Genomic DNA, 24,924 nt, shown 5'->3' with positions numbered 1-24,924 from the left:
GTGAATTTGGACACACCCCCCCGTTAATGACTGTTTAAATGTTTTAGTACAGCTTAATCTTTTTTTTTTGTTTAGAATTTACTGTCAGTGTTACAGCATTGACTGAATCAGGTCAAAAGGGTTTTCTTCCTGCAAAGTGTCAATCAAGCAGAGGCTACTGAGTTGCAATAAGATTTTTATGTGTTCTCCTGCTTCTTCAGAGAGCTGGTTGTTGACTGACCTTTATTTTTAGCTTTGATTGGACAGTTCATTACAGGCAATTTGTATGCTGTGCCTCCTTGTGTCTTGTGTATTTTAATGTTTTTCCTGCCCCATCTTCCGAGGTCTGATCGTTCACCGATCTGTGTGATGCAGTTTCTTACTTTCTAATGCTGCTTCTACCTTCAATGCAACCTCAAAGCTTACAGCTTTGTTTCCTTTTTGTAAATCAGTAAACCTGCATGGCCTACTTAGATCTTTGTTGGCGACTACTTGAGTAGCTTTAGCTTAAGTGATATACTGAAGAATTGTGGAGTCCCTGTCAGAAGAACAACATGGAAGATCAGATTCCATCTAGGACAGCTCAGCAGAAAGCTCTGTGCATGGATTTTCTGCCACGTGAGGTGATTTTTTTGGGCTAATGTCCAAAAGGCATACCACTTGCTCATGGACAAGATTTTGTACTCTCCAGTGTTCACTGGATCTGGTTATTTCTTTTGCTGTGGCCTTCATGAAGTCTGAAGAGACTCCCAGTTTTGCTGGGATTATATGGGATTCTATTTTTAGATCTGGTTTCGTAGTCATCTGAAATACAGAAGGACTTAGAATTATAGATGCATTATTTTTGAGTCGGTACGTGTATTCCTACTGAAATGTTTTTGAAATTTTTGAGAGTCTGCACCTTCAACTAGTATGTAAGAGCTAACCCTGAAGCACAGATCCTGAAAAGCAAAGCCAGCATCATGCTCTGGTACAAGTATAAGCCAGTACTGAATTTGCAAGATGTTTATTAAGAAAAAATTTCTTTTTTCTTAATAATAAAAAAAAAAAACCTATAAATATTTTTTTATATAGTCTTAATAGAACTTCAGGCACCCATGGGGTGGGTGATCTGTTGGATCTTTTAATTGATAAGTTTATCTTTCAAGACAAATACAGCGTTCCTGAGTGGATGACTGACCTGTGTGGTAGGAAGATAGAAAAATTTTTAGTAAATATTTTACTCTTAATTTAATTACTTCTTGTTCTCTTCCTACCATTTGATCCTTTATTGCTCTTCTAGAAGCAGCGTAGAAGCCCTGTTGATTTTGATTTTTTTTTTTTTTAAAAAAAAGGCTTAAAAATTAAGTGTTCTTTCCACTCCTCTAAACCTGCAGCAACCTCTTCTAACTTTGCCAAAATTTGGTAGAATCTTTTTGACTTAACCTGAAGCATGCTCTGATCAGAAATTGTTCCTTACAGCAAAGGAAAACATAAACCTGCAAAGGAACTCCATACTTGGAAGCTGATATGACTTGGGCAGCTATGATGTAGTTTCGTCACTTATGAACAGGGTCATATGTTTTAGTAACCATTAGTTAAATTTGCTTTTTTTCCAATTTTATGAAGTTCTAGCATACCATCATTGTGACTGTTAGAATCTAAATTTCAGTTTTCAAGTTTGAATGTTGCTTGTAACTAGTTTTCATTTGTTCCTATCCATTTGAGTAGTTACCTTCCTGCTAAAGGTCTTTTTGTATGGGCGTACTGAATATCCATTTTCCTTATTGTCCATGTGAAGAAGCTGACCTCTTAGATTTCCCATTATCAGGAGTGTACAGATTTCTTTCCAACAGTTGCCCTTAGAATTGCCTTGTCTTGAACATGGAAAGCAAAATTTACGTGTATTGCATTGGAAGAGTTTGTTCTTAACATCTGTTTGCAGACCATATCTGCATGTTATCTTTCTCTTCTGAATAGATTTCTGGTATATTTTAGGATTATAGTTTTCTTTTTATTGTTGCATTGTATGTGATGCATTGCAAAGAGTACACAGTGGACTTTCTCCCCATGTTTCAAACTCCTTGCCTCAGTTCCTTAATGTGAAGTACAGGAAAGAACCTTATCTACCTCAGGCCAGTAGAAGCCTAGTTCACTGACTTTTTAAACAGCGCTAATGACTTGTGTTGGAAGGCATAATAGAAATGCATAATGTAATTGTGTGTAAACTGAGTTCCATTGTTTTTTATGACAGTAAGTGTATTAGTTATTTCTCATATTCTTGCCAGGTTCTTGGCCTATTACATTTTGACCTGTTGGCTTCTAATGGCTTTAGTTAATATCATTTGTGCTGTGTCCCTAGTCCGTTCTGGGTGTCTAATGTTAATTTCATCAATGGACTCCTTTTTTCTGTAGTCAGTAACAGAAGGGCCTGCCATAAGGAACTTCACTGATAACATCCTTTTAGCTCTGTGTACTAATCACAATTTGTATCATTTGAACTAAGTTTTCAGAGCCATATCATGCCTGGATATCTGGCTAGATAGAATGAGTTGTATTTTCTTGGGTCCCTGTCCCCACATCTCTTACTTTTCTTAAAGACTACATTTTAAGTCTTTCATACTCTCTATTGATGACAAGTCAAAAGGACTTAAAGTTGAGCTCATTCTTTGTGTAGGTAGCACCACTCCAAATTATTTTTATGGATATGAGTTGGTTTGTGTACTACTTTCAAAACTCTGTTCTCCTAGTTAGGAGGAGAACAATAAACTCTCTTCAAAACTAAGAGGAAAAGAATAACTTTCCTTTTTCATTCTCTTACTTCAACTTTTCTCCCTTTGTGATGTACCGATGTCCATCTGTTTCCTTGCTAGTGAAAATCTGGGCAAATAGCTTAATTCCTGGGGTTCAGACTAAAAGTAATCTAAGTCCTCATTGTATAGCATCACTGGTTCATCCCTGTTTGTGGCGGAAGAATCTTTGCTACAAGCAGTGTAGCAATGTCTTAACGTGTTCATCCTTGCTAGCGCTTTGTTGAGATGGCTCTTGACGGACCAGTTCTTTTCCTGTTCTCATGATCAGTCTCTTCCTTTCACCATTTATATCCTTTTATTCAGCAGGAGAAAGTTCCAGACAGAATAAACACTTTTTCTTCTTTGGGATACAGTCTTTATATAGTTCTTGCATCTTTGATTTAAAAGGGATGGAGTGGGGAAAGCAGCTTCCTTCTTGCTGATGCTTTTATCTATCTTGCTGAAGTTACAGCTTCTCTGATTTTTATGACAGCTTCTCCTTTTGCAACTTAATATTTAGTATCTGTTTCAAATGACCAGTTCCGCTGTGTTAACTTTATTATTGAAGAAATTCCGTTGTAAATTGTTATTTACTAATTCCAAAATATTTTTATTTTTTTAAAAAAGCTTCTGTACTGGGTAGTACATTCTGGCAGGCTTTGCTCTTCAATTTGTAGTAGTAATTATATCTTGTAAGCTTATCCAACAGTAATTTTTTTTGTTCTTATAATATTAAGCATCTTTATTTCCAAGTAATTGTACATCAGACATGAAGGGTTGTGCTAAAAGATCTTACTGTTGTCCTTCTGAAAAACACTTTCTAAACTAGATTCTGGCCACTTTTGGAGCTATTTGCACTGTACTAATCACTAAACAGTAGATCACTATTCTTTTCCTTTAAAGTAGGGAAAGTTTTCTAGCTAACACTCAGTTCCCAGGGGTTTCTTGAAAACAGTCCATCCAAAGCATTTCTTGCTGGGAAGGATTAAAAAACCTGTCAATATACTAGTCTGCTATTTTCTTCTATTTATTATTTTTCTCCTCACCGTGGTTAGCAAATAGTTCTTTGCACAGCATGCCTGATTTTCCTCGTAAAACAAAAAGTCTTCAAATCCTGGGCTCTAGCAGAACCCTGAAATTCTATTTATGAAGGACTTCGTTAGGAAGCTTGATACTTAAGATGTTTCCTTTGATGGAAGAAGGGAAAGAGAAAAGAAATCTCTACTTAAGTATTCCTTTTCCAGTTTTTTTTTTACTACACATCTGTAAAGCTTATTCTTGGGCTGAAGTTTTTTCCCCTTTCCACCTACCTCCCCAGACTGTCTCCCTTTAATACGGTGAGCTTTCTACTTACAAAAACCGGTACAAAGTTGTAACTTTGCCACGGTTGTTAGATCTTGCTTAGCCTAAATTAGTTCTGTATTCCTAGCTGTTGTGATGTTAGTGTCACTCGATTGAAGCTCTGTTTTTCTTTTCCATCCCTTTCTATAGGATGCTTCTGTTCATTTCTTCTGGAATAATGGGCAAAATAGAACATAAAACGTGTTGGTTTATGTTCCTCTTTTGCTAATCCAGAAACTCATTTGACTTCTACAGAAAGTGTTTGTAGTAAGAAAGACCTTTATCAAATACCTGTAAGCACTGATAATAGGTGTAGTAGCCTCTACCATTGGGGGGTGTGCAGGGATGTGGGTGTGGATGTGTTGTAAGACCATGGGCAAAAGATTTAGACTTCTCGCCTTTGTCTCAGCCTGTAAAATAGTGAGAACAGAACCTGCTTCGCAGGTTTTTCGAGGCTTAGTTCCTTAACGTTTTAAAATAATTCAGATGGCCTCTGGAAGGTGTTAAGAAGTGCATAGTGTTACTGCCTTTAGGCTGAGTACCATTGTTTTTTCTGGCAGTGTATAGCTCTGCCACAGTTAGGGAAAGAATTTTGTTTGGTGTCTTTAAAGAAAATGCAAAAGTGCTTTGCTGGGGAGAATAGCAAGGGGCTTTTCTGAAGAGGTGCTAAAGACGTGAAAATTCAGAGTGGTGATTGGTCACCTCTGCTTGATTGACAGGTTGCAGGGAAAAACAAAAACCCATTTGTTCTGGCTTAATGGAACTGGAAAACAGAAAATGAGTATCAGGTAAAAATTCCTTTTTTAAAATCTTTGCAGTTCTCCTTTAAAAAGTGGAGTTTTTACACAAATCTACACCTCCCCACTCCAATAAATTAGGAATAGGAATTAGAGAAAGAGGCAGTTGCTAAGTTGTGTAATGTGGGTTGTCTATGTCAGCGTGTTTTCTAGCGGGCAGGTGTTCTGAAACACCGTGACAGCCTATTCTCCTGGGCTAGCTTAGCTGAAAGGCAGAGGATGGAAAGGATGTAGTGACTAAGCCCTGAACTGGACCCAGCTCTCTGGTTAGGTTCATTAGCAGGACGTTCAAGGGGAAGCTTTTATTTTCACTTCCTGTACTGTGCCTGCTTTGTGGATAGAGTCTGTCAGTTTCTACTACTATCAATTTGGCATCTCTCATGAGCATTATTACAAAATTCACTGACAAGTGAATGGCTAATAATTAAACTACGTTTTAAAGTAACTTCCATCTAGCAGTATACTGTCTTACAGATTTTATAACAAATTTGAACATCAGCACCACAGTTTTGAGAATCATAATTGAATATTATTTCCCGTAACTTCATTATTTTGTATGTTGATGTATTTCAGATTGAAGGACAAGGACACGGTGCAGTTTTTGACTGCAAGTGCTCTCCTGATGGACAGCATTTTGCATGTACTGATTCTCACGGTCACCTTCTGATTTTTGGCTTTGGTTCCAGTAGCAAATATGACAAGGTACAGTGCAAAATTTAAATGTTTGTCTGTTTTGAATGCATTTGTGTAAACTTTCCTTTGGAGCTTTGTTTCAAGAGAGTGTATCTTAACAATTTCGAGCCATTAATATGGGATGTTTCAGATTCCTGTTTTTCACATTGAGCATTCTTTTACTGTCTTTTACTTTGGAAACACGCCATTAAGCTACTGATTCCATGGGAGTTTAAAAAGATTTTTAAAAGAATTTCCCAGTCACTGTCCTCTCTCTTAAGCCACAAAGTTACAAATGTCTACTAATGAGTCCACATGAATAATGCGAATAAGCTGCGGTGGAATTGATAATGGTTAAACGTTTTTGTTTATATAGTTTCCTGGTTCCTAACTAAGGCCACTAAAGAGGGAAAGGTGGGTGGGTGTGTGTAATAGAACTACTTCCTGCTCTCTGTATTTAAACAATGCATACGTTTAGACAATGCAGACAATTATTTTCAATAAATGGTACTATATGTTCTAGTGATACAGTTTTATGTATGCTAATGAAGTTCTGCTGTCTCAGATGCCTTGATTGTTACACAGCAATGTTTCACAGTTACTGTATGATTAAAATATTACATCTTTATTCTAATGTCATAGCCTACATTGCGTATTTAAGTGTGGGTGTCTTGCCACAGACCTTCATGGCTGTAAAGCTGTGGTGGTTTTTTTTCCTCTGCGGACACATGTGCGCTCTGGGCCATACAGGTTACCTGGTTTGGAGTACTGCCCAGGGAAGAGGTGTGGTGTCTCTCCTCTCTCTTTCTAAAACTTAAACAGACATATCTGCTCCAGGATTTTCATTGCTGCCTCTGGTAGCTGATGCTTGAAGGTTGTTGGTGATGCGCTGCCTTCTGGATCTTGCCTCTTGCTTTAGGTCTTCGGAGTCAGGTTGGCCTTGAAAGCCTTTTGGCAGATGACAATGCAGACAGGCCTGAAGGAGAGAGGGCAAAAAAATGTTTAATCTTTGTCTTGTAAGCTACTATTTCTTTCTGTAGTCTTCTAGCTCTTATTTTGATACTACTTACAGCAGCATTTGCATACTGGAGGGATTTTTTTTTTTTTTTTTTCCTCCTCTTTCAACTAGGATTTGAAATACTCTGGTACTTGGCTGCTGTTGCTGTCCATCAGCTATCACTAACTATGCATTTCCTCTTCTATTCCAAAGAAAACAAATGAGCAGAGACACTACTAGCAAGGAAAAACAGGATTTTCAGATCATTCACAAGATCTTTGCCTTTCAGAGTTGTTACTCTTCCAAACTTTAAAGCTTGCTATAATAGAAACAGTTTTCTCACCATGCCCATGGATTGTTCTAGGTTCATTTTTCTCCCCAATCATTTTGGAAGCACATATTCCTCTGCCACTCAGAAATGTTGGAAATGAAATTAAAACCAAAAGACGTTTTTTCTTCATTGTGATAGACTAGGAGTTTCCTTTACACTGCCGCTTCAGAATTTACCTTATGAGGAATTAGGTCTGTTTGAAGAATGAAAACAATTGCTTTTAGCTTCTTGAATTCTACAGACCCTTTGTTCTCTTGGGATTTTTGCTGCAGCCTCTGAGAAAAGGTTATGTTGCAAATTTTTTACTAAGTGTGTGATTCAAAATTATCCTCTCCAGCTGTTACTGTTCCAATGGTAATCTTTGCACTCTTGACCATAGAAGAAATGGTAGCAAACAGGACTCAGATTTGTTACCTCTTTAGTCTCAGAAAGCTCAGAAGTTTCCAATCTCTTTCTTGTCTTGATAGGTAAGTATTCATATCAGGTTATAGAGATTGTTTCTGCAAAAAAGTCTGGTTCCATCTCCTCTTTCGTTTATGTCTGACTTGATTTATGGAAAAATGTAGCCACAGATAGGTGGTAAGTGCTGGAGATTAGATGTTCTTTTTTCTGTCCTCCCCTCTCAGATATTTGGTTTTTTTCCAGATATCTTGTGAGAATATACTCTGGTAGGACCTGCAGGGTTTTTTGGCTTTAAAGTGGTTTCCATCTGTCTTGGAGAGTGATTTTTACAGACTAACAGAGTATGGTAACCTGTCCTGTATTCCTGCATTTGATTTGTGCTCAGAACAATGATTATAGCTGAGATAGAGTTAACTCTGCTGAGAGAGCAAGCTCTTGTTTTCCATCTCTATGTTTCTTCAGGTAGTGTCTCTGTTTCCTAATTGACTGGAACCACCAAACTTTTTCTCTGTGTGATCTTGGCCATGATGAAGGTGATGGGTTCCTTCTTCTTTCCCCCCTTCCACCCCCGCTTTGTTTTTGTTGATATGTGGTTTTGTGGTGTAATCTTTCAGTGGGGGGGTGGGAAATGGATGCACTTGCTGATCTCCACTGACATTTCTGAGTGTGTAAAGATCTTTTGAGAGTGAGCTCACCTCATCTCTGGTGGGCATGTGAGCTTCCGAAGTTCTTGCTTAGATGGAAGCTTGTCCAGGAATGCCTAACTGTCCTAAAGCCTAAGGTACTTTTCTGTTGATTTTAAATCTTAGATTGGGCTAGATCTCTGAGCTTTCTGAGGCTTTTGATCCTGTTAACTGCCCAAACCACAGTTCTTTGTCGCAAGTTCAGAGCTCCTGTCAAGTGCATTGATGCAGTACTGGGGAAAAGCTCTTTGCATTTGTGTAGGTGTACCCATTTGGAGAAACAGCATTCTGGACATATATTGTAGTTGCTGAAGGAGAGTTTATTTGTAGAGCTCTGACTTTGTTGGAGGCTTCTGTGTTCAAACCCAAGCTGGCCAAGCTGGGTTTGTGAAGTCCATGCAGAGAGAACTTGTGTCCTAATGGTGGTGTACTATCTTCTTGCCATAAATTTGATCTCTAGTATCAAGAAATAGGTCTGATTGTTAGTACTGGTTGTGTGCTGAACATAGCTATTTAAGATTCTCTGAAACATCTAAATTCTTCTGATTTTTTTCTGGACTTGGAGTAGCCTGAGGATAAGTTTGTTGCTCTGAGTTCCATTAGGGACATTGCAGTGTTCTCCCCGAGATTTGATCTGAGCCTGGGTTCTCCACAAAATGCCATTCTTATCTGGTGGAGTAGAAAATGGTTGTCTACTCTCTCTACCATACCTGATTGCACTACCAAGTACACAGAAGGGTGATTGCTAAGTCATCCCTCTCGATCTTACACTAGAGACTATTCTGGTAGAGGTCACTGAATCTAAAGAAGAATTTTCAGATCTTTCTTTTCTTACAAAACCTGGAATGCAAACAACACCCTACAGCCACATAACAGCACTTCAAAACTCAGTCTGTAGGATCATGCCATTGGAATCTCTTCTTTCTCAGTGCGGGTGGTACTTATTAGGAAACTTTATACTAGGGATACTGGATACTCTACTATTAACATTCTGTGTAAAATCATAGGTCCTCTTAGAGTACCTATCTGTATCATATTGAGCTATTTGAGCTGAAGGAACAAAGTTGTTCATCAGGCCTTAATTCGGTCAATCCAACACGTGAAAGTACTTGTATCCTTCTCATTCAGCCTCTTTTAACAGAGAATCTGGTAACAATACTTCATGCAGTCAGGGCTGCTTACTACAGTGGGATGTCATCTTGTCCATATGCACTTTGTAAGGGTAACCTTTTGAAATCCTGAAGTGAATTATTTTCCACTGCATCTTTCCATGCACCTTTCCAATTTCCTCCTGTTGTTACTTTTGTGAATTTTTGTGGGGTCCAAATCCTATGTTTTCTATGATTTTTTTTTTATTTTCCTTATTTTTTTTCTCCTACCTCTTGTGAATGCATAGAGACACTTTCTGATGTTGTAATCGACAGATGTTTATAGGCATCTTTCGTTCCTGGTTTTCTCACATCCAGGACAGGAAATCTTTGTCATTGAGAGACCAGATCTCTGAGTAGATGCTATAACTTCTGTCTAACTGATTTCTACATAACAAGTTACTGGAAGCTCTGTTATGGATTGGTCATGATAGAACATCCTCTTCAGAAATCAGAGTATATTCTATGATAATTTAGGCATCCCTCTGTCTGTGCTGAGATACCTGTCTTTAACACTTAAGTCAAGACTTTTTTTTGAGATCTCTATGCATTGAGTCAATTGTTTAATAATTCTTTATACTGCACTGTAAAACTAATTTGTGTGAATGAGGATTTTATGATTTTACTTGATCGAAGTTAAACTGAGCACATGAGCTGCCAAGGGATTTGCTTGACAGTAGGTAGTGTTGTCTTCTGTTCTCCTCTTTTCCTCCTTGCTGTTCAGTATCTTTGGTTGCATCATATTGAGATGCATGTGCCAGCAAGGGATGGAGCGTATGCTTTTTTACATACTATTTGGACAGAGGCATTCCTCAGTCTTGAGTGTCTGTGGAAAGTCATCTAGAATAAATTATGAGCACGTGGACTGAAATAATAAAGAAAACTTCGAACCTGAAAAATCCACCTTTAAGTCAGCTTTATTTTATCTACTGAAACTTCTAAAAATACCTGGCATTATAATAGGAATATATATATATGTGTTTGGCTACTGATGTTAAAATATTTGGCAATGATGTGATGAGTTAAATATTTTTGCTATTCCTCCTCTTCCTACACCATAACTCTTGTAACAGTTTTCATTATTGGGGTATATATTCGTATGTTTGGAATATAGACAAAAATTTATAAGCTATTTAATATGTCCATGCTGTGTTTGATCAAATATCTTCAAGTAGTTAAATATTGCCCTATTCCCCTTTTCTTTAAATGCTCCCCACCCTAAAACATGTGGATTAGTCTCCTTACACTATAGTATAGAAAAGGAGTACTGGGGAAAAAAGTACTTTGAAGTCATTAATTTTCCCCCTTTAAACTGAACTGAGATAAACAGGTCAGCTTATAACCCTGTTTTTGCAAAATGTGACCGTGAGTAGGATTGTTAGGAATACTTCTTGGCAGTTATCGTCTGTATGTTTTTTTTTTTTTAATCAGTTCCTTTAAAAAATTACAAAATGGCTTTGTTTACAGATAGCAGATCAGATGTTCTTTCATAGTGATTATCGGCCCCTTATCCGTGATGCCAACAACTTTGTCCTGGATGAACAGACACAGCAGGCTCCACACCTTATGCCTCCCCCATTTTTGGTTGATGTGGATGGCAACCCTCATCCTGCAAGGTATCAAAGACTAGTTCCTGGTCGTGAGAACTGCAGGGAGGAACAGCTTATTCCTCAGATGGGAGTGACATCTTCAGGTATGGAAAATTTCACTTCACTACACAGTAGCCTATCTAGTAGCCTATCCAGATATTCTACGCTTTCCCTTTCACTTTGTACTTTTTCTTCCTTTCTTGGCATTGTAGTTCATGTAGTGTGGAAGAATTGCGATGTCCTTGGCTGTGATTGCTTATGACAGTTTTACTTGTGGTATTGTCATTGATCAAGTCAGTACAGTTGATGCTTTAATTCCACTTAGCTTGGAGCTCATTTCATTATTGGAACAGTGTATGATGCTGTATGAGCTTTCAATTTATCTCTTTGGGGTGAGATTTCCTTCTTCAGAAAACCTAGGAAGTAGACTGATCTTCCACAGGTCAGTTGGAAGAGGGAACACCTACAAGAAGAGAAAAATGAGAGGACACTTGAAACCTGCAAAATGCTTACCCCTTTAGATGAAGGCAATCAGTCAACCTAAGCTTTAATAGTTTGGTTAGAGAATTCGGAATACTTGATGAGGATACAAAATGCAGGAAGTTCGTTGGAAGCTGTATTCTGCATGCACACAACATGGGGGACCCCGTTTAATTTGGGCCAATGGCTGCCTAAATGTGGTCCACGTGAGTGGGGATTTAAAAACAGCACCTACTTGTTATAAGTCACTAGTTCACTATTAGCATAAATGAGCAATCAGGTACCGCTGAAAGTAGCTTTAAATGTTTTCAAGATAAACATTGTTAAGTTTTTCCATATTTTAACGACTCTCCAAAAACTGTGGCTCTAGGGACTGGCTTACGCGTAGACCATACTTAAGCCTGTGGTGTGTAGTTGTTCCAGGAAGTTTAACTGATGGTATTGTTACCAAAAAATCTCCTTGTCCTCATTTATAACCTAGAGGATTATAAGCCACTGTATGTTTAACATACTTAAAGAGCATTTCCATATTTCCTCCAAAACTATAGGAAGAAAGGCTACCTGAGAAGCAACTATAAGAAGGAAAAAAAATCCTTACTGGTGAATGTATGCAATGTTTTATCTCTTAACTTTTTAGCTAGTGGCTTTGAAACAAAATTAGATTTCTAAGGAATGATGCGGTTTTACTTCGTTGTTATAATTACAGCATGGATCCGTGATGTTCTAAAATTGTCCAAATTTGAAGATGTGCTGGGCACAGTCTCCAATGAAACAAGTCAGACTCTGCACGCAGAACCAACAATATTAAATTTAATGATGTGGCTGCATGACACACGAATGCCTGTAGGAAAATGATGTCCATAACATCTATTTTTATAGCAGAAAACCATCAACCAGCCTGTCAGATAGCCAAGAGTGATTGTGGAGGGACAGAAGACTTTTTTTTCTACATCTTTACAGTTTAGCAATAATATATGTAGTCTTACGTAGAGTTTAGCTGTGTTCATGTAATTCCTATGTTCCCTTCCACTAAGGAAGCTCCATTTTTTTCTGGAACTTTATTGTGGGGTTTGATGGAACTCTCACAGCACAGGCAATTTATTTCTTGTCAAGTTTTCTGTAGGTGTTTATATGAGTTGGAGGAATTCAGATAATCATGCTTGATTTGCTGCTTAGATGTACACAGAGCTCTTTTAAACTGTATATTTTGAAAAAAAAAAATCAAATATATACCAGTGCCCTTATTTCATTTAAAAAAAAAACAAACCAAAACCAACTTGCTCAACTTGCTGTTACTTGCAAAGGCAAAATCTCACAAGCTAGATATATAAAAAATATTCATTTTGTTTAGGTAGCAGTTTACTTATTTAAGATCATTCTTGGGTTAGTAGTGTTCCCATTGTTTTCAGTAGACAATATCTCTGCTCATGAGATCACCAAATAAATCTGACTGTCTCACTACATGAGTCAGAAAACATCTAGCTGTGGTTGTACCAGAGCACATTCCAGGATTCCAAGCTTCTGCTGCTTTAGGGAAGTTCACTTCAACTACAATAACACTTAAATCCTGAGAGCAGTATCCTAAAGATTTATGTTCTTTCTGCATATCATCATCTATTGAGACATGGCTGCTTTTGTCTAGCCACCTAATCAAAGCTCTTCATTTCGTAGCACAATTACTGTAATATCTTTTGTCTTGCGAAGTGCAGTGTGTACTCTGATACCTCTTTGAAATCATGATAGAAAAATAATTTCTGTAGCTTGTTTCTTTGAACGTTGTCATCCCTCATTACAAAGTTTTGCAAGTTCTGCTTCTCTTCACCAAAGCTTGCCACTCCTTCACTCCACCATCTTAAATATTCTGTGTGGAGGAATCTGACTTCCTTTCCAAACCAGTACTATCACTCTTGCCTTTTCCCCCACACCTCTAATTTTTTGTGACAGTTGTGAGTATGAAAAGATATTTTGTGTTGTTTATGCTTAGGTGCTGTGTATTTTGCTTGCTGCACAGAAACAGTATTATTGCCTTGTAATGACTTCTGTGAGAACTATTTCCTGTCTTTTATTCAAGACACTGACCCAAAAGGAGGTTTCTTGACTGTTTTACATACCAAAAGAAATTAGCATTGCTTAACCTGTGTCATCATTACGCCTATGTGGAACTCAATCAAGCATTATTACTGCTTGGTGTTCTCTGGTATAGATAATTCTTTTCTAATTCTGTTAAACGTTTTTGATCTAGATTTTTCTTTAAACTTACACTAAAGTGTTTCATAATGTATTTGGAGCAGGCTAAGCACACGTGTGAACAATTTACATTGACTTAACTGACAAACAACAGTTGTAATTAAGATTCTATGATTTGCTGGCATTTGATTGAATTTAAACTTTTATTAGGAATGGCATGTGATCATCTTGATCCTATTCCAGAAAGTATATTACTTTCAATATGTTAAGACAAGTTGTCCTCTTGAAAAAATGGCTGTTACAAATATATGCATTAGCCCATAGTTACACCTGTGATTATATACTGTAATTTTAAGTTTTAAGATTAATTGTTTGGAACATTTGGTTTTTCAAATTAACATTTTTGTGTTGTTCTCTTGTATATTTTACTTCACAGGATTGAATCAAGTTCTTAGTCAACAAGCAAATCAAGAAGTTAGTCCTTTGGATAGCATGATTCAAAGACTTCAGCAAGAGCAGGACCAGAGACGTTCTGGGGAGGCAGGAACCAGTAGTACCAGCCGGATAAGCAGAGGTAGGTTCATGGGGGATGGCTGTTGTAGCTTTTCATAGAATCACCAGGTTGGAAAGGACCCACTGGATCATTGAGTCCAACCATTCCTAACACTCCCTTAAACCATGTCTCTAAGCACTTCATCCACCCGTTCCTTAAACACCTCCAGGGAAGGTGACTCGACCACCTCCCTGGGCAGCCTCTGCCAGTGCCTGATGACTCTTTCTTTGAAGAATTTTTTTCTGATATCCAGCCTGAACCTGCCCTGGCAGAGCTTGAGGCCATTCCCCCTTGTCCTGTCCTCAGTCACTTGGGAGAAGAGGCCAGCACCCTCCTCTCTACAACCTCCTTTCAGGTAGTTGTAGAGAGTAATAAGGTCTTTTCCATCGAAACAGCTGAGAGTAAGAAATCATGTGATTTGTGCATTTTATTGAACTACTATAAAGGAGGTATGGAGCCATAGAAAATGATATGGCTTTTCTGTCTTTTTTTTACCTTTCTACAAAATCTCGGGTTTCTTAACATTACAAATATATCTTCTTTAAAGTTATTGACTGCTTACTGAGGGAATTTACAGCAACTGTTCCTTTAGAAGGAACTACTCGACTGTTTTGTCTGGAATTAGCCATCTGTTTGATTGAAATCTGAATTTTCTCAAATAATGAAATACAAGAGAGAAAAGGGGGAGGACCTGCTAGTTTCACAGTGCAGCTGTTCCACGTTTCAGTGTCTGATTACACAGTAGCTTTCCACACTTAAAAAATAATGGTTGGCAATCCACCTGAGTGAGTAAGCAAGAATAGTTTCTGTGGAAGAATGTTGAAATTTTGCTATGACATAGGTGCTTGAAGGACCTTACACATATGATATGGTTTTGGTTTGTTTTTTAATCTTTTAACCATTTAAATTTCTTGTCTGTAAATTTTACAGTTTGGATTCCTAATAATTTCCAGTGTTGTGGCTTCATTTTTTTAAAGGTAGAAGACTATGTAAGAAATGCAGTAAGATAACTCCCTGTTTAATAATGCAGATCTAGACTGTAGCAATAGTCAATAATGTTTGCCTAAACATTTTCAAAAGCATTTTTAAATAAAAGCAAACCAATGAAACATTTACTTTGCTTCAGATTGTTAATCCATTTGCTCCTTTTCAGTGTGAATTTTTAAACAAAGTACTGGGGCCCAGTGGCTATTTCAATGTGTATGTGTTGTAGTGACTATAGAAATTGCTTAAATTGTTACATTAAGTTAATATTTGATTTCTTTTGAAGTAATAGGTCAAGTTTTTTCCCTTAATTTTGAAGTTTTTATTTTTAAATGCTTCCACCTTTAAAATTTCAGATCAAGTGCAACTATAACTTTTTACATTTTAGGATCTGTAAGTTCTACCTCAGAAGTACATTCACCACCAAATATAGGATTAAGACGTAGTGGACAAATTGAAGGTGTGCGTCAGATGCATAGCAATGCACCAAGAAGTGAAATAGCCACGGAGCGGGACCTTGTGGCTTGGAGTCGAAGGGTTGTAGTGCCTGAACTGTCTTCTGGTGTGGCCAGGTAAACATAGGCCAAGTTTGCAGGAATTTTAGTTTAGTAAACTTAATTAAATTGCACAGTTCTCATATTGACATTATCATGGAACTATTTGCCTATTCTCAGATCTCACATTTCTTATAAAATCAGTTTCAGTTTGAAATGAGTTTTTGCTTGCATGTCATTTGAAATATTCTGAAATTATAGAAGTATATGAATGAAAATTTAACTTGTATATGCTGCCTTGATGTGTGCTGAGTTGGAGCGTAATGTTTCAGTATGTATTAACTCTATTTGTCCCTTGCATTATATGGCATTTTACAGCTGGGACATCGACCCTAATATACTAGGTGCCTGAGGTCAATTTTTATTTCCACACTGGAACGTGATTTCGTTCAGTAATTAGCTCTTGTGATGAATATTTACATCAATACGTCAAAAAACCCTCCTAGCCATGATCAAAGATAAACTACTCTAGCTTTTTTAAATAAGATTGAAATCTTACTTTGCTGAGAAAGTCAGAATGTGGCTACAAAATTACTCTGTAAAGAGAAGAACTACTATTCAAAGAATATTATAAATGTTGAACGTTTATTCCTTGATATGGAATAGACCCTCTCAGTTGTAGTATTTTGCTTTAAAGTTAACATCTCAATTTTCTTTTTTTAGTAGGCAGGAGGAATGGAGAACAGCAAAGGGAGAAGAAGAAATAAAGGTGTATCGATCAGAAGAGAAAAGAAAACATGTACCGAGTCACATTCAGAGAGAAAACAAAATACCCACTTTTTCTAAGGTAAATAGTCACTTGTACCTCATCACAGTAAGAGGCATAAAATTTAACTTGATGTATTAGGCCACATAAATTTACATTCCTCTTCTCAGTTTTAAATTTAAAAACCAAGGGTACACGAATTTGTTTACCTTCCCAGAATGAGGAAGCACGTCTCTGAAGTTACACTATGTTCTGAATAAACAATGGGGTTTGCTTTTAGAATCCCTTAAGTGAAAAGCCCTTCAAATCATAGAATCAGAGAATAGTTAGGGTTGGAAGGGACCTTAAAGATCATCTGGTTCCAACCCCCCTGTCATGGGCAGGGACATCCCACTAAATCAGGCTGCCCAAGGCCCCATCCAGCTTGACCTTGAACACCTCCAGGGATGGGGCAGCCACAACCTCCCTCGGCAGCCTGTTCCAGTGTCTCACCACTCTCATGGTGAAGAAATTCTTCCTAATGTTCACTCTAAATCTGCCCCTCTCCGGTTGATACCCGTTCCCCCTGGTCCTATCCCCACAAGCCTTTACAAATAGCCTCTCTCCAGCTTTCCTGTAGGCCTCTTTCAGGTACTGGAAGGTTGCTATAAGGTCTCCTCTGAGCCTTCTCTTCTCGAGGCTGAACAAGCCCAACTCTCTCAGCCTGTCCTCATTAGGGAAGGTGCTTCCACCCTCTGATCATCTTTGTAGTCCTCCTCTGGACCCGTTCCACAGCTCCATATCCTTTTTATGTTGAGGATTCCAGAACTGGACACAATACTCCAGACGAAGTCTCACAAGAGAGGAATAGAGGGGCAGAATCACTTCCCTCAATCTGCTGGCCACGCTTCTTTTGATGCAGCCCAGGACACGGTTGGCCTTCTGGGCCTCGAGTGCACATTGCCGGCTCATGTCAAGCTTCTCATCGACCAGCACCTCCAAGTCCTTCTCTGCAGGGCTGTTCTCAAGCATGTCATCCCCCATCGTGTACTGAAAACGGGGATTGCCCCGACCCAGGTGCAGGACCTCACACTTAGCTTTGTTGAACTTCATGAGGTTCTCACAGGCCCACTTCTCCAGCCTGTCCAGGTCCCTCTGGATGACATCCTGTCCTTCTGTTGTGGCAACTGCACCACTCAGCTTGCTGTCATCTTCAAACTTGCTGAGGATGCACTCAATCTCACTGTCAATATCATTGATAAAGATGTTGAACAGCACCAGTCCCAGTACAGACCCCCAAGGGACATCACTTGTCATAGATCTCCATCTGGACTTTGAGCCATTGACCACTACTCTCTGAATATGACCATCCAGCCAATTTCTTATTCATCTTACTGTCTACCCATCAAATCTGTACCTCTCCAATTTAGAGAGAAGGATGTTTTGGGGGACCGTGTCAAAGGCTTTACAGAAGTCCAGATAGATCACATTCATTGGTTTACCCGTGTCCACTGCTGCGGTTACCCCATTGTAGAAAGCCACCAAGTCAGTCAGACAGGACTTGCCCCTGGTGAAGCCATGCTGGCTGCCATTAATCACCTCCCTGCCCTCCATGTGCTTTAGCATAGCTTCTAGGAGGATCTGTTCCATGATCTTCCCAGGCACAGAGGTGAGGCTGACAGGTCGATAGTTCTCAGGGTCGTCTTTTCTACCCTTTTTAAAAATGGCCACAACATTACCCTTCTTCTAGTCACCATGAACTTCTCCTGACTGCCATGACTTTTCAAATATCATGGAGAGTAACTTGGCAACCATGTCTGCCAATTCTCTCAGGACTCTGGGGTGCATCTTATCAGGTCCCATGGACTTATATATGTTCAGGTTCCTCAGGTGTTTGTGAACCTGATCCTCCTCTAGTGTGGGAGGGGGTCTACCCCCCTGGTCACCATCTTTCTTTCCCGTGAGCCAGGAGGGGTGAGGAGAGCAGTTGTCGGTGAAGACTGAGGCAAATAAGTTGTTAAGTACCTCAGCCGAGGAGAGCAGTTGTCGGTGAAGACTGAGGCAAATAAGTTGTTAAGTACCTCAGCCGACTCCTCATCTGTTGATATGCGATCCTCATTTCCAGTCATCAATGGGGGTACGTTCTCTTTGATCTTCCTCTTTTGATTGATATACCTGTAGTGATCTGGTGTTAGAGACTTGATTTGCTGTAAAGGGTCTATTGCTGTTAATTTGTACTTCCTGCTACTCTTGTCTGCTGTTAGACATACTGTTCTGTGGAAAGTTTCTATTGAAACCCAGATCTTAACCTTAACACATTTAAATGCATCTCCAAATACAGAATTGGTTATTTTCTGTTATGCTACCATAATAATCACATTGTGGTTTTGTACTGGTTATTTCCAAGTCATGCTTTTTGCTAGAGCTGGAGTGCATTTTTCAGAAAAGAGAAAAATAGGTTAGATGAAATGGAAGGGAATAGGTTGTATTAAAAATGAGATTGTTAGAACTGACTTAATGTTTTCATGTAATTTACAAAAAAAATAATCTTATGCCTTTATGTTTTTTAAAAATATAAAGGACATATATTGTATATTTACGAAAATAAATTTCCCTTGTTTGCTAGGGATTAGTCTTATCTTTCTAGCTAAATAACCAGATATATTTTGTAATAAAGGAAGTAAATTTTAAGCAACTGTAAGGAACCCATGATTCGGGTGTTGTAGTACACTAGCATTCTAGATGAGACTATTCCACCCTTAATCGAAAGCTTAGTAATATACAGGCCTTCAAGAACACCTGTAAATTGTCTGTTGAAAAGTTAATATCACTTATGGGGCTCAAGGTGGAGAAATGAAGAAATAAAATATTTATTAAAAGTATACAAAAGACTCTGCAGCTCTTAACTTTATCAGACCACCATACTTAGTGCCTGTGCTGTTTCTTACTCACTTTCTTGGTGAGGAATAGACTGAGATCAAAAGCAATCTGATAGTAAGTAAATTTCAGATGCTTAGTAGTGCTATTTGGTTTTTCATAATGGCGGATTACTCTTCTGTGCAGTAGAAGATGAATTTGAGATGAGCAAGTTTGATCCTAAATTTGAGTGTTCATTTTTGCTGCTTTTTTTCATACTCCACCTAAGTAAAGTTTTCAAAAAAAAGTGAAATGAGCGCTCCCCAATCCCCAAACAGTTCCCTGGTAATTTTCAATTTCTCTATTAAATTTCTTAAATTTTTCTTCAGTTTATTATTTGTATTAAAATTGTATGCATTGTTATCTTAAGAAACGGTACCGATAAGCTAACGTCAATGCTGCAATCACCAACATTGATTATGTTTGCTCAAGATAAAGTCAACAAATATTTTTTTCAGTGTATCTTGAGGTTTTTTTGTATATAGAGGGAAGAAGCTCTATGCCACTTACGGTTTTGTAGGTGGCCCTGACAGGACTCATAACAGACTGAAATAACAGACTATCAGAAAAGACCCTTTCTGACAACATGAATTCCCACCAACCTACCCTTAAGTCTCTAATTGGGTTACAATTTACCTAAAATATTACTAGGACATAAAAATAGCAGAGTAGGGTTGTTGGTCCAGGATTTTGGTTTTGGCAATTACTTTTATTACATCTTTGAAACAGACAAACTTAATGTGGATATTTTTGGAAAATCTTTTTCGGAAGAAATTTTTTAGTCTCCAAACCGTAAAGGCAGCACTGGATCCTTTTGAGCCCTATACTTTCAGTGTGGATATTTATGCCTTTAAAATCCCTCCGAGCAAAAGGTGGCTTAGGAAAATCTCTCTTCAGTTTCGTTTATTTACCCAGAGAAGAATGTGTCCTTCATATATCTCAGTCACTGGAGGGTCTGTCATCTGGATTCTGATGCCCAGAATGCGAGCGAGAGAGAACTTGGTAAATCCTTTATCACTCCCCACCTTTGCCCCAAGGAAATACAGCAGAAAGCAGACAGTTGTGGTTTCTGCAGTTGAGTATGTCAGTAAATTTTCTGTACAGAAATTATTGCTGAATTCAGTCACACCTTCAGAACATTTAAATGAATCCTTCTTAAACCCTACAGGATATTTTTCTATGGCATCTTGGGACAAATAAATCTCACATTTTTCCCATAGTTTATTCTTCATTAGGTTTGTCTCTTTTTAGAGGAGTTGAGTTGTTAGTACACTAATTGAGATCCCTTGAGATAAATCCTGGGGTTCAGAAATGAGTAGGTATCAAATGGGCTTTAAATAAGCAGATTTGCAAGAGGAAAAGGGTGTTTGATCCCTAGTGATTGAATCTCCCAATTAAATAAACAGCTCAGATTTTAGCAATTTTCATTGTTGCTTATGGTTAGCACGAGCAACACTTTTTCTCAGTAGTGTCTGAACAATAAGAATGGTGAACGGGGGTTGTCATCTTCTGTAGTTTCCATAATAAAATCAAATAAACACCTGGAAAGAGAGGCAAGACTGACTGGACTCCAAGAGCTGTTGCGTGATATTTCTAGAGTTTTCTTAAAATAGAAATTAGTAACCTAATTATAGCAGCTCTCACGGTGCTGTTCTTTACGGTGACTGTGTGACTTTGAATACAAGTTCTGTTAGGTTGATGATAGAACTGGAAAGTACTGTGTAAATCTTGCTTTTCCTTGAGTGCATGCAGTTGGCTTTGATGCTGATGCCTTGTCATTTTATTTTACAATAGTGTTGTGAAGCTACAGTCGTTCTGTGTTGTTTAATGAATTCTTAGAAGTTTAATGAGAGAATTTATGATCTAGAGGAGATGGGGAACACCTTAACCAAAATAGAGGGGTTAATGTCTTCTAGTAGTCTGTAGGTCTAAATGGAGGGGTTAACATTTTCTTCTAGCAATCTTGTAGACCTAAGAATTTACAGCATCATGAATTCCAGAAAGTGTGTCTTTCTAGAGTACTGTCAGCTGGTCTGGGAACAAAGTAAACAAGGCTTGTATTAAAGCATTGTCCTCATATGCAAATTCAGTTATATTCATACCAGTAAGAAATACTAGTTTTTACATCAACTTTCAAAATGTATGAGTTCTGTTCATATAACAATGACAAAATAATACTTACTAATGTTCCCTTCTAACTGAAAGGACACCCATTTCTGGTTCCTTCTTGATGAGTGGGGCTGGACAATGTGACATCCAGAGGTCCTTTCCAGTTTCAGTCATTTCATCATTCTGCTACTTACCGATAACTTATGGGTTTGATTTTTTTTCTTTTTCCCCTCCCTTCTTTTTGGCATTGCGTCTTTCCCAGAACATTTTGTTATTCTTTGGCATTCCTATTGTCCAATATTCATACAGTGATGTTACTTGCTCCCATGAAGGAATGATGGGGACTGGGGAGGTTGTTTCCTCAAGCTCTTTCCAGAATCAGAATAATGCAAAGCACTTCAGTTTTCCAAGGGTCCATAGTTCTAATATAAGTAGAGAAAAGCTGTATAACAATTCAAGAAATCTCATCTCTGAATGGAAATAGGTATGTAAATTTTAGGGCTTTTGTTTCTACAGAGTAAGACATGAGCATTACAGTTGGGCTGTAATGTAGCTTCTGCAAAATATGTTCTCATTATTAACTATTGATTAATTTCTTTCATTGTGCTCATGTGATTTTAGTCTGTCCATGCTTCCTCGTACTGTGTTTCGTTATACTAAGAGGCAGATGGGCTTAATAAAAAAAGTCACAATTCAGCAGCAGAAGCAAATTGCTGTAATGCTGGCTTGGGTGACCTTTACTTCTGCAATGAATCCCAAGAGCTTGACAAGAAGTGAGCAGCCCCAGAAGGCTGAGGGACAGAAGGCTGTGTGATGGTCTGAGCCACTAGTCTTAGGGCTGCCTTGGAGCTGTTTGGGGTCAGGTCAGAGCAGCTTGAGCAGACCTGGTATGTGCTGCCAGTTTGAATCCAGGAGGAGGAATGCCCCAGGTCTCAAAAGTCTTGGGCAATGTTAAAATGCTGATTGGTGAGCAGTTCCATTAGCAGAGTTTCTGGTAGCTGTGGTGTCAGTGGTAGCTTCCCCACTTGAATTTACCGTGCAAAACAACAGAAACACAGTGCTTATTGAATAGAGCAGTTTCACATTTGTCCTGTGTGCTTTGGTGAAAACTGTAATGCAGTTGTACAGATCGATGTGTGGGCAAGCTACAACTACCAGCGTTCTGCATTTTAATGAAAGTTTTTCTGGCTAAAGAAACTGAAAATACTGCTAGATACTGCTGCTTATCCTAGTTTTAGTACAGTTCTTTATTTCAGAGAAAATTTTGCCTCATAAGTCAGCTTTCATCATACATGATGGGAAAGATCATCTCTTTCCTACAAAAGAAAAAAATCCAAGAGGAATAGGTACAAGCAGACAAAACTCTTGAGACTGTTGCTCTTGGATTTTTTTGCTGGAGCTTGGGGACTAATACAAGGTTATACACTTCATATTGAAAGCAATTTTTTGTATTATGTATATTCTACAGGAGAAAGAAAATGTCTTTATGCTAGTGTGAAGTGTTTCTTAATTACAGCCTTATTTCATTGTTCTAAGCTTTATAAGAACTCAAATTCTTTCCAACTGACTCATTCATTTGAACTCTCCCATGCATCATTGTGCCATTTAAAGGCCTTCACTTGCTAACAGTCACCTCTGTGTGCTAAGGGATGTGTGACTGTATGGGACTCTCTTCTAACAGATCTGACCCCTCAGTTGCAAAATAAAATCCTCTGGAGTTCTCTGTGAGAGTCTGGCCACTTTAAATGTAATTTTGAGTTGTTACAAGCTGCTGTTAGCAGCCTGTTCAGTAGTTAAATGCTTTAGAAAATAAAGAGTTTTAGTAATTAAAGATACTTTTTCTATTATATCTGGGAAGAAATTTAATTATTTTCAGAATATACTGAACTGCTTGGTGCTTATATTTAACTGTGTATGTGGAGTGTTTTCTTCAGCAGTTCTTTAGTATTGCACCTGTTTTGAATTTTGTGATGTTGAAACTTGTATCTTTTTGCTACTGCTAAAGTTGATTCCTGGATACTATTAAAGAAGACACTATATATTAGTAAAATATGTACTCAATAATTCTGTATTTTGACTTGTGTCTTTGCAGAACCATTCTCATGATCATTTACTAGACACTAGTGACTCGAAAAAACAGCAGGCTAATCAGCACAACTACCGTACAAGATACGCAGTAGAAGAACCTGTTAGGCCTGCTGAAGAGTTAGAAAATGGACACAGTTCCTCAGATGTAAGATCCTTATTCATGAGACAGTTTTATATATTCCATTTCTACTTGTTAAGCTCCTGCTATAGCTTATTAAACATTGTTTCTAGTGGAAATTCTGGTTACATTTTTCATTGTGCATTTTTTTTCACCTCTTTTAAAAGTGATGTTGAATTAGCTTTCTCCATGCTGTTGTATGTATTTGGTTTTGCCTAAAAAGTAATTGACCAAAGGCAGAAATGCTTATTTGTAAGGGCAATTTGCAAACTCTATGTGTGCAAGGTTAAATATTTCCCTATATTTGTACCCCTGATCAGCTTGGACCTACCAAGTATGGTCACCGCTGTAGGTGGCCCTGCTTGAACAGGAAGAATCATAGAATGGTTTGGGTTGGAAGGGACCTATAAGATCATCCAGTTCCAATCCCCCTGACATATGCAGGGACACCTGCCACCAGACCAGGCTGTTCAAAGCCCCATCCAGCCTGGCCTTGAACACTTCCAGGGATGGGGCATCCACAACTTCCCTGGGCAACCTGTGCCAGTGCCTCACCACCCTCATCGTGAAGAATTTCTTCCTAATGTCTAAACTAAATCTTCCCCCTTCCAATGTAAAGCTACCTCCCTTCATCCTATCACTCCACACCCTTGTAAAAAGTTCCTCCCCAGCTTTCCTGCAGCCCCTTCAGGTACTGGAAGGTCACTTTAGGGTCTCCCTGGGGCCTTCTCTTCTCCAGGGTGAACAACCCCAACTCACTCAGCCTATCCTCATAGCAGAGGACCTCCAGAGTTCCTTTCCAGCCTCAACCATTCTCTGCTTCTGTATCTACAGCAGAGAAATGAGTAATAAGAGTATGTAAAGTTTGTACTGGAGTAACTGTTGCTCTATGCTGTGTGTCCGTCCAGGCATAGATATTTTCTTACTTCTTTTTGTTTAATTAAGCCCATTGATGTAAAGTAACTATCTGCAAAGTAAAATGCTTTTTTAGCAATAACAAGTTTTTGTTATGCTCTATGTTTATAACATATGTAAAGCCTAGAAAATTCTTACTCATATTGTCATGTATTATAACTTTTCTGTATTTCAAAGAAAATGCTTTCTTTTTCCCTGCCACCTCCTTTCCCCCCTTCCACTAGGAAGGGGAAGTTGTTGTTGCCAGTGGTGGAACATCAGAAGATGATGAAAGGGCGTGGCACAGTGATGGAAGTTCTAGGTAAGTGACAGTATACCTTACAGTGTAAAGTACTGCTGATAAATTTTAAGTAAACTTATCTGTAAATAGTGGATAAGTAATAACTAAAACTTGTGCACATTTAGAAGAAAAGATGAAAAAGACCTTGAAACTTCCAGGATTTACTTTTCAGCTGTATTGCTAACAAAAATTTAGGGAAGGTTTCATCCTTGTTTGTGAGAACCGTAATCAATTCCAATTCAGTTTTGCAGAAGGATAATGATTTGCTGGCATGTGCACTCTTCAGGCATGTGGTAGCAGTTTCCTATGACTGTCAGTCTGAGCTGTGTGACAGCCTCTGCTGAC

At 38.3% G+C, this 24,924-nt stretch overlaps 1 protein-coding gene across 3 annotated transcripts in view; it reads left to right on the top strand.

The window, feature by feature from the left end:
- PHIP (pleckstrin homology domain interacting protein) overlaps window positions 1-24,924 on the top strand; it is a 113,715-nt gene that overhangs the window by 52,777 nt on the left and 36,014 nt on the right. For all 3 annotated transcript variants that reach the window (XM_054063684.1, XM_054063683.1, XM_054063685.1), the window contains 7 exons: window positions 5,462-5,590; window positions 10,589-10,814; window positions 13,814-13,951; window positions 15,303-15,486; window positions 16,132-16,255; window positions 23,271-23,411; window positions 24,524-24,600. In XM_054063684.1, coding sequence (XP_053919659.1) covers window positions 5,462-5,590; window positions 10,589-10,814; window positions 13,814-13,951; window positions 15,303-15,486; window positions 16,132-16,255; window positions 23,271-23,411; window positions 24,524-24,600 — 1,019 coding nt within the window. The remainder of the gene's footprint in view (window positions 1-5,461; window positions 5,591-10,588; window positions 10,815-13,813; window positions 13,952-15,302; window positions 15,487-16,131; window positions 16,256-23,270; window positions 23,412-24,523; window positions 24,601-24,924) is intronic.

Source organism: Cuculus canorus, chromosome 3 (genome assembly GCF_017976375.1).
Source record: "Cuculus canorus isolate bCucCan1 chromosome 3, bCucCan1.pri, whole genome shotgun sequence".
Classification (NCBI taxonomy): Eukaryota; Metazoa; Chordata; class Aves; order Cuculiformes; family Cuculidae; genus Cuculus; species Cuculus canorus.
The sequence above is the reverse complement of the archived record's forward strand: the minus strand, read 5'-3'. Positions and strand labels throughout refer to the sequence as shown.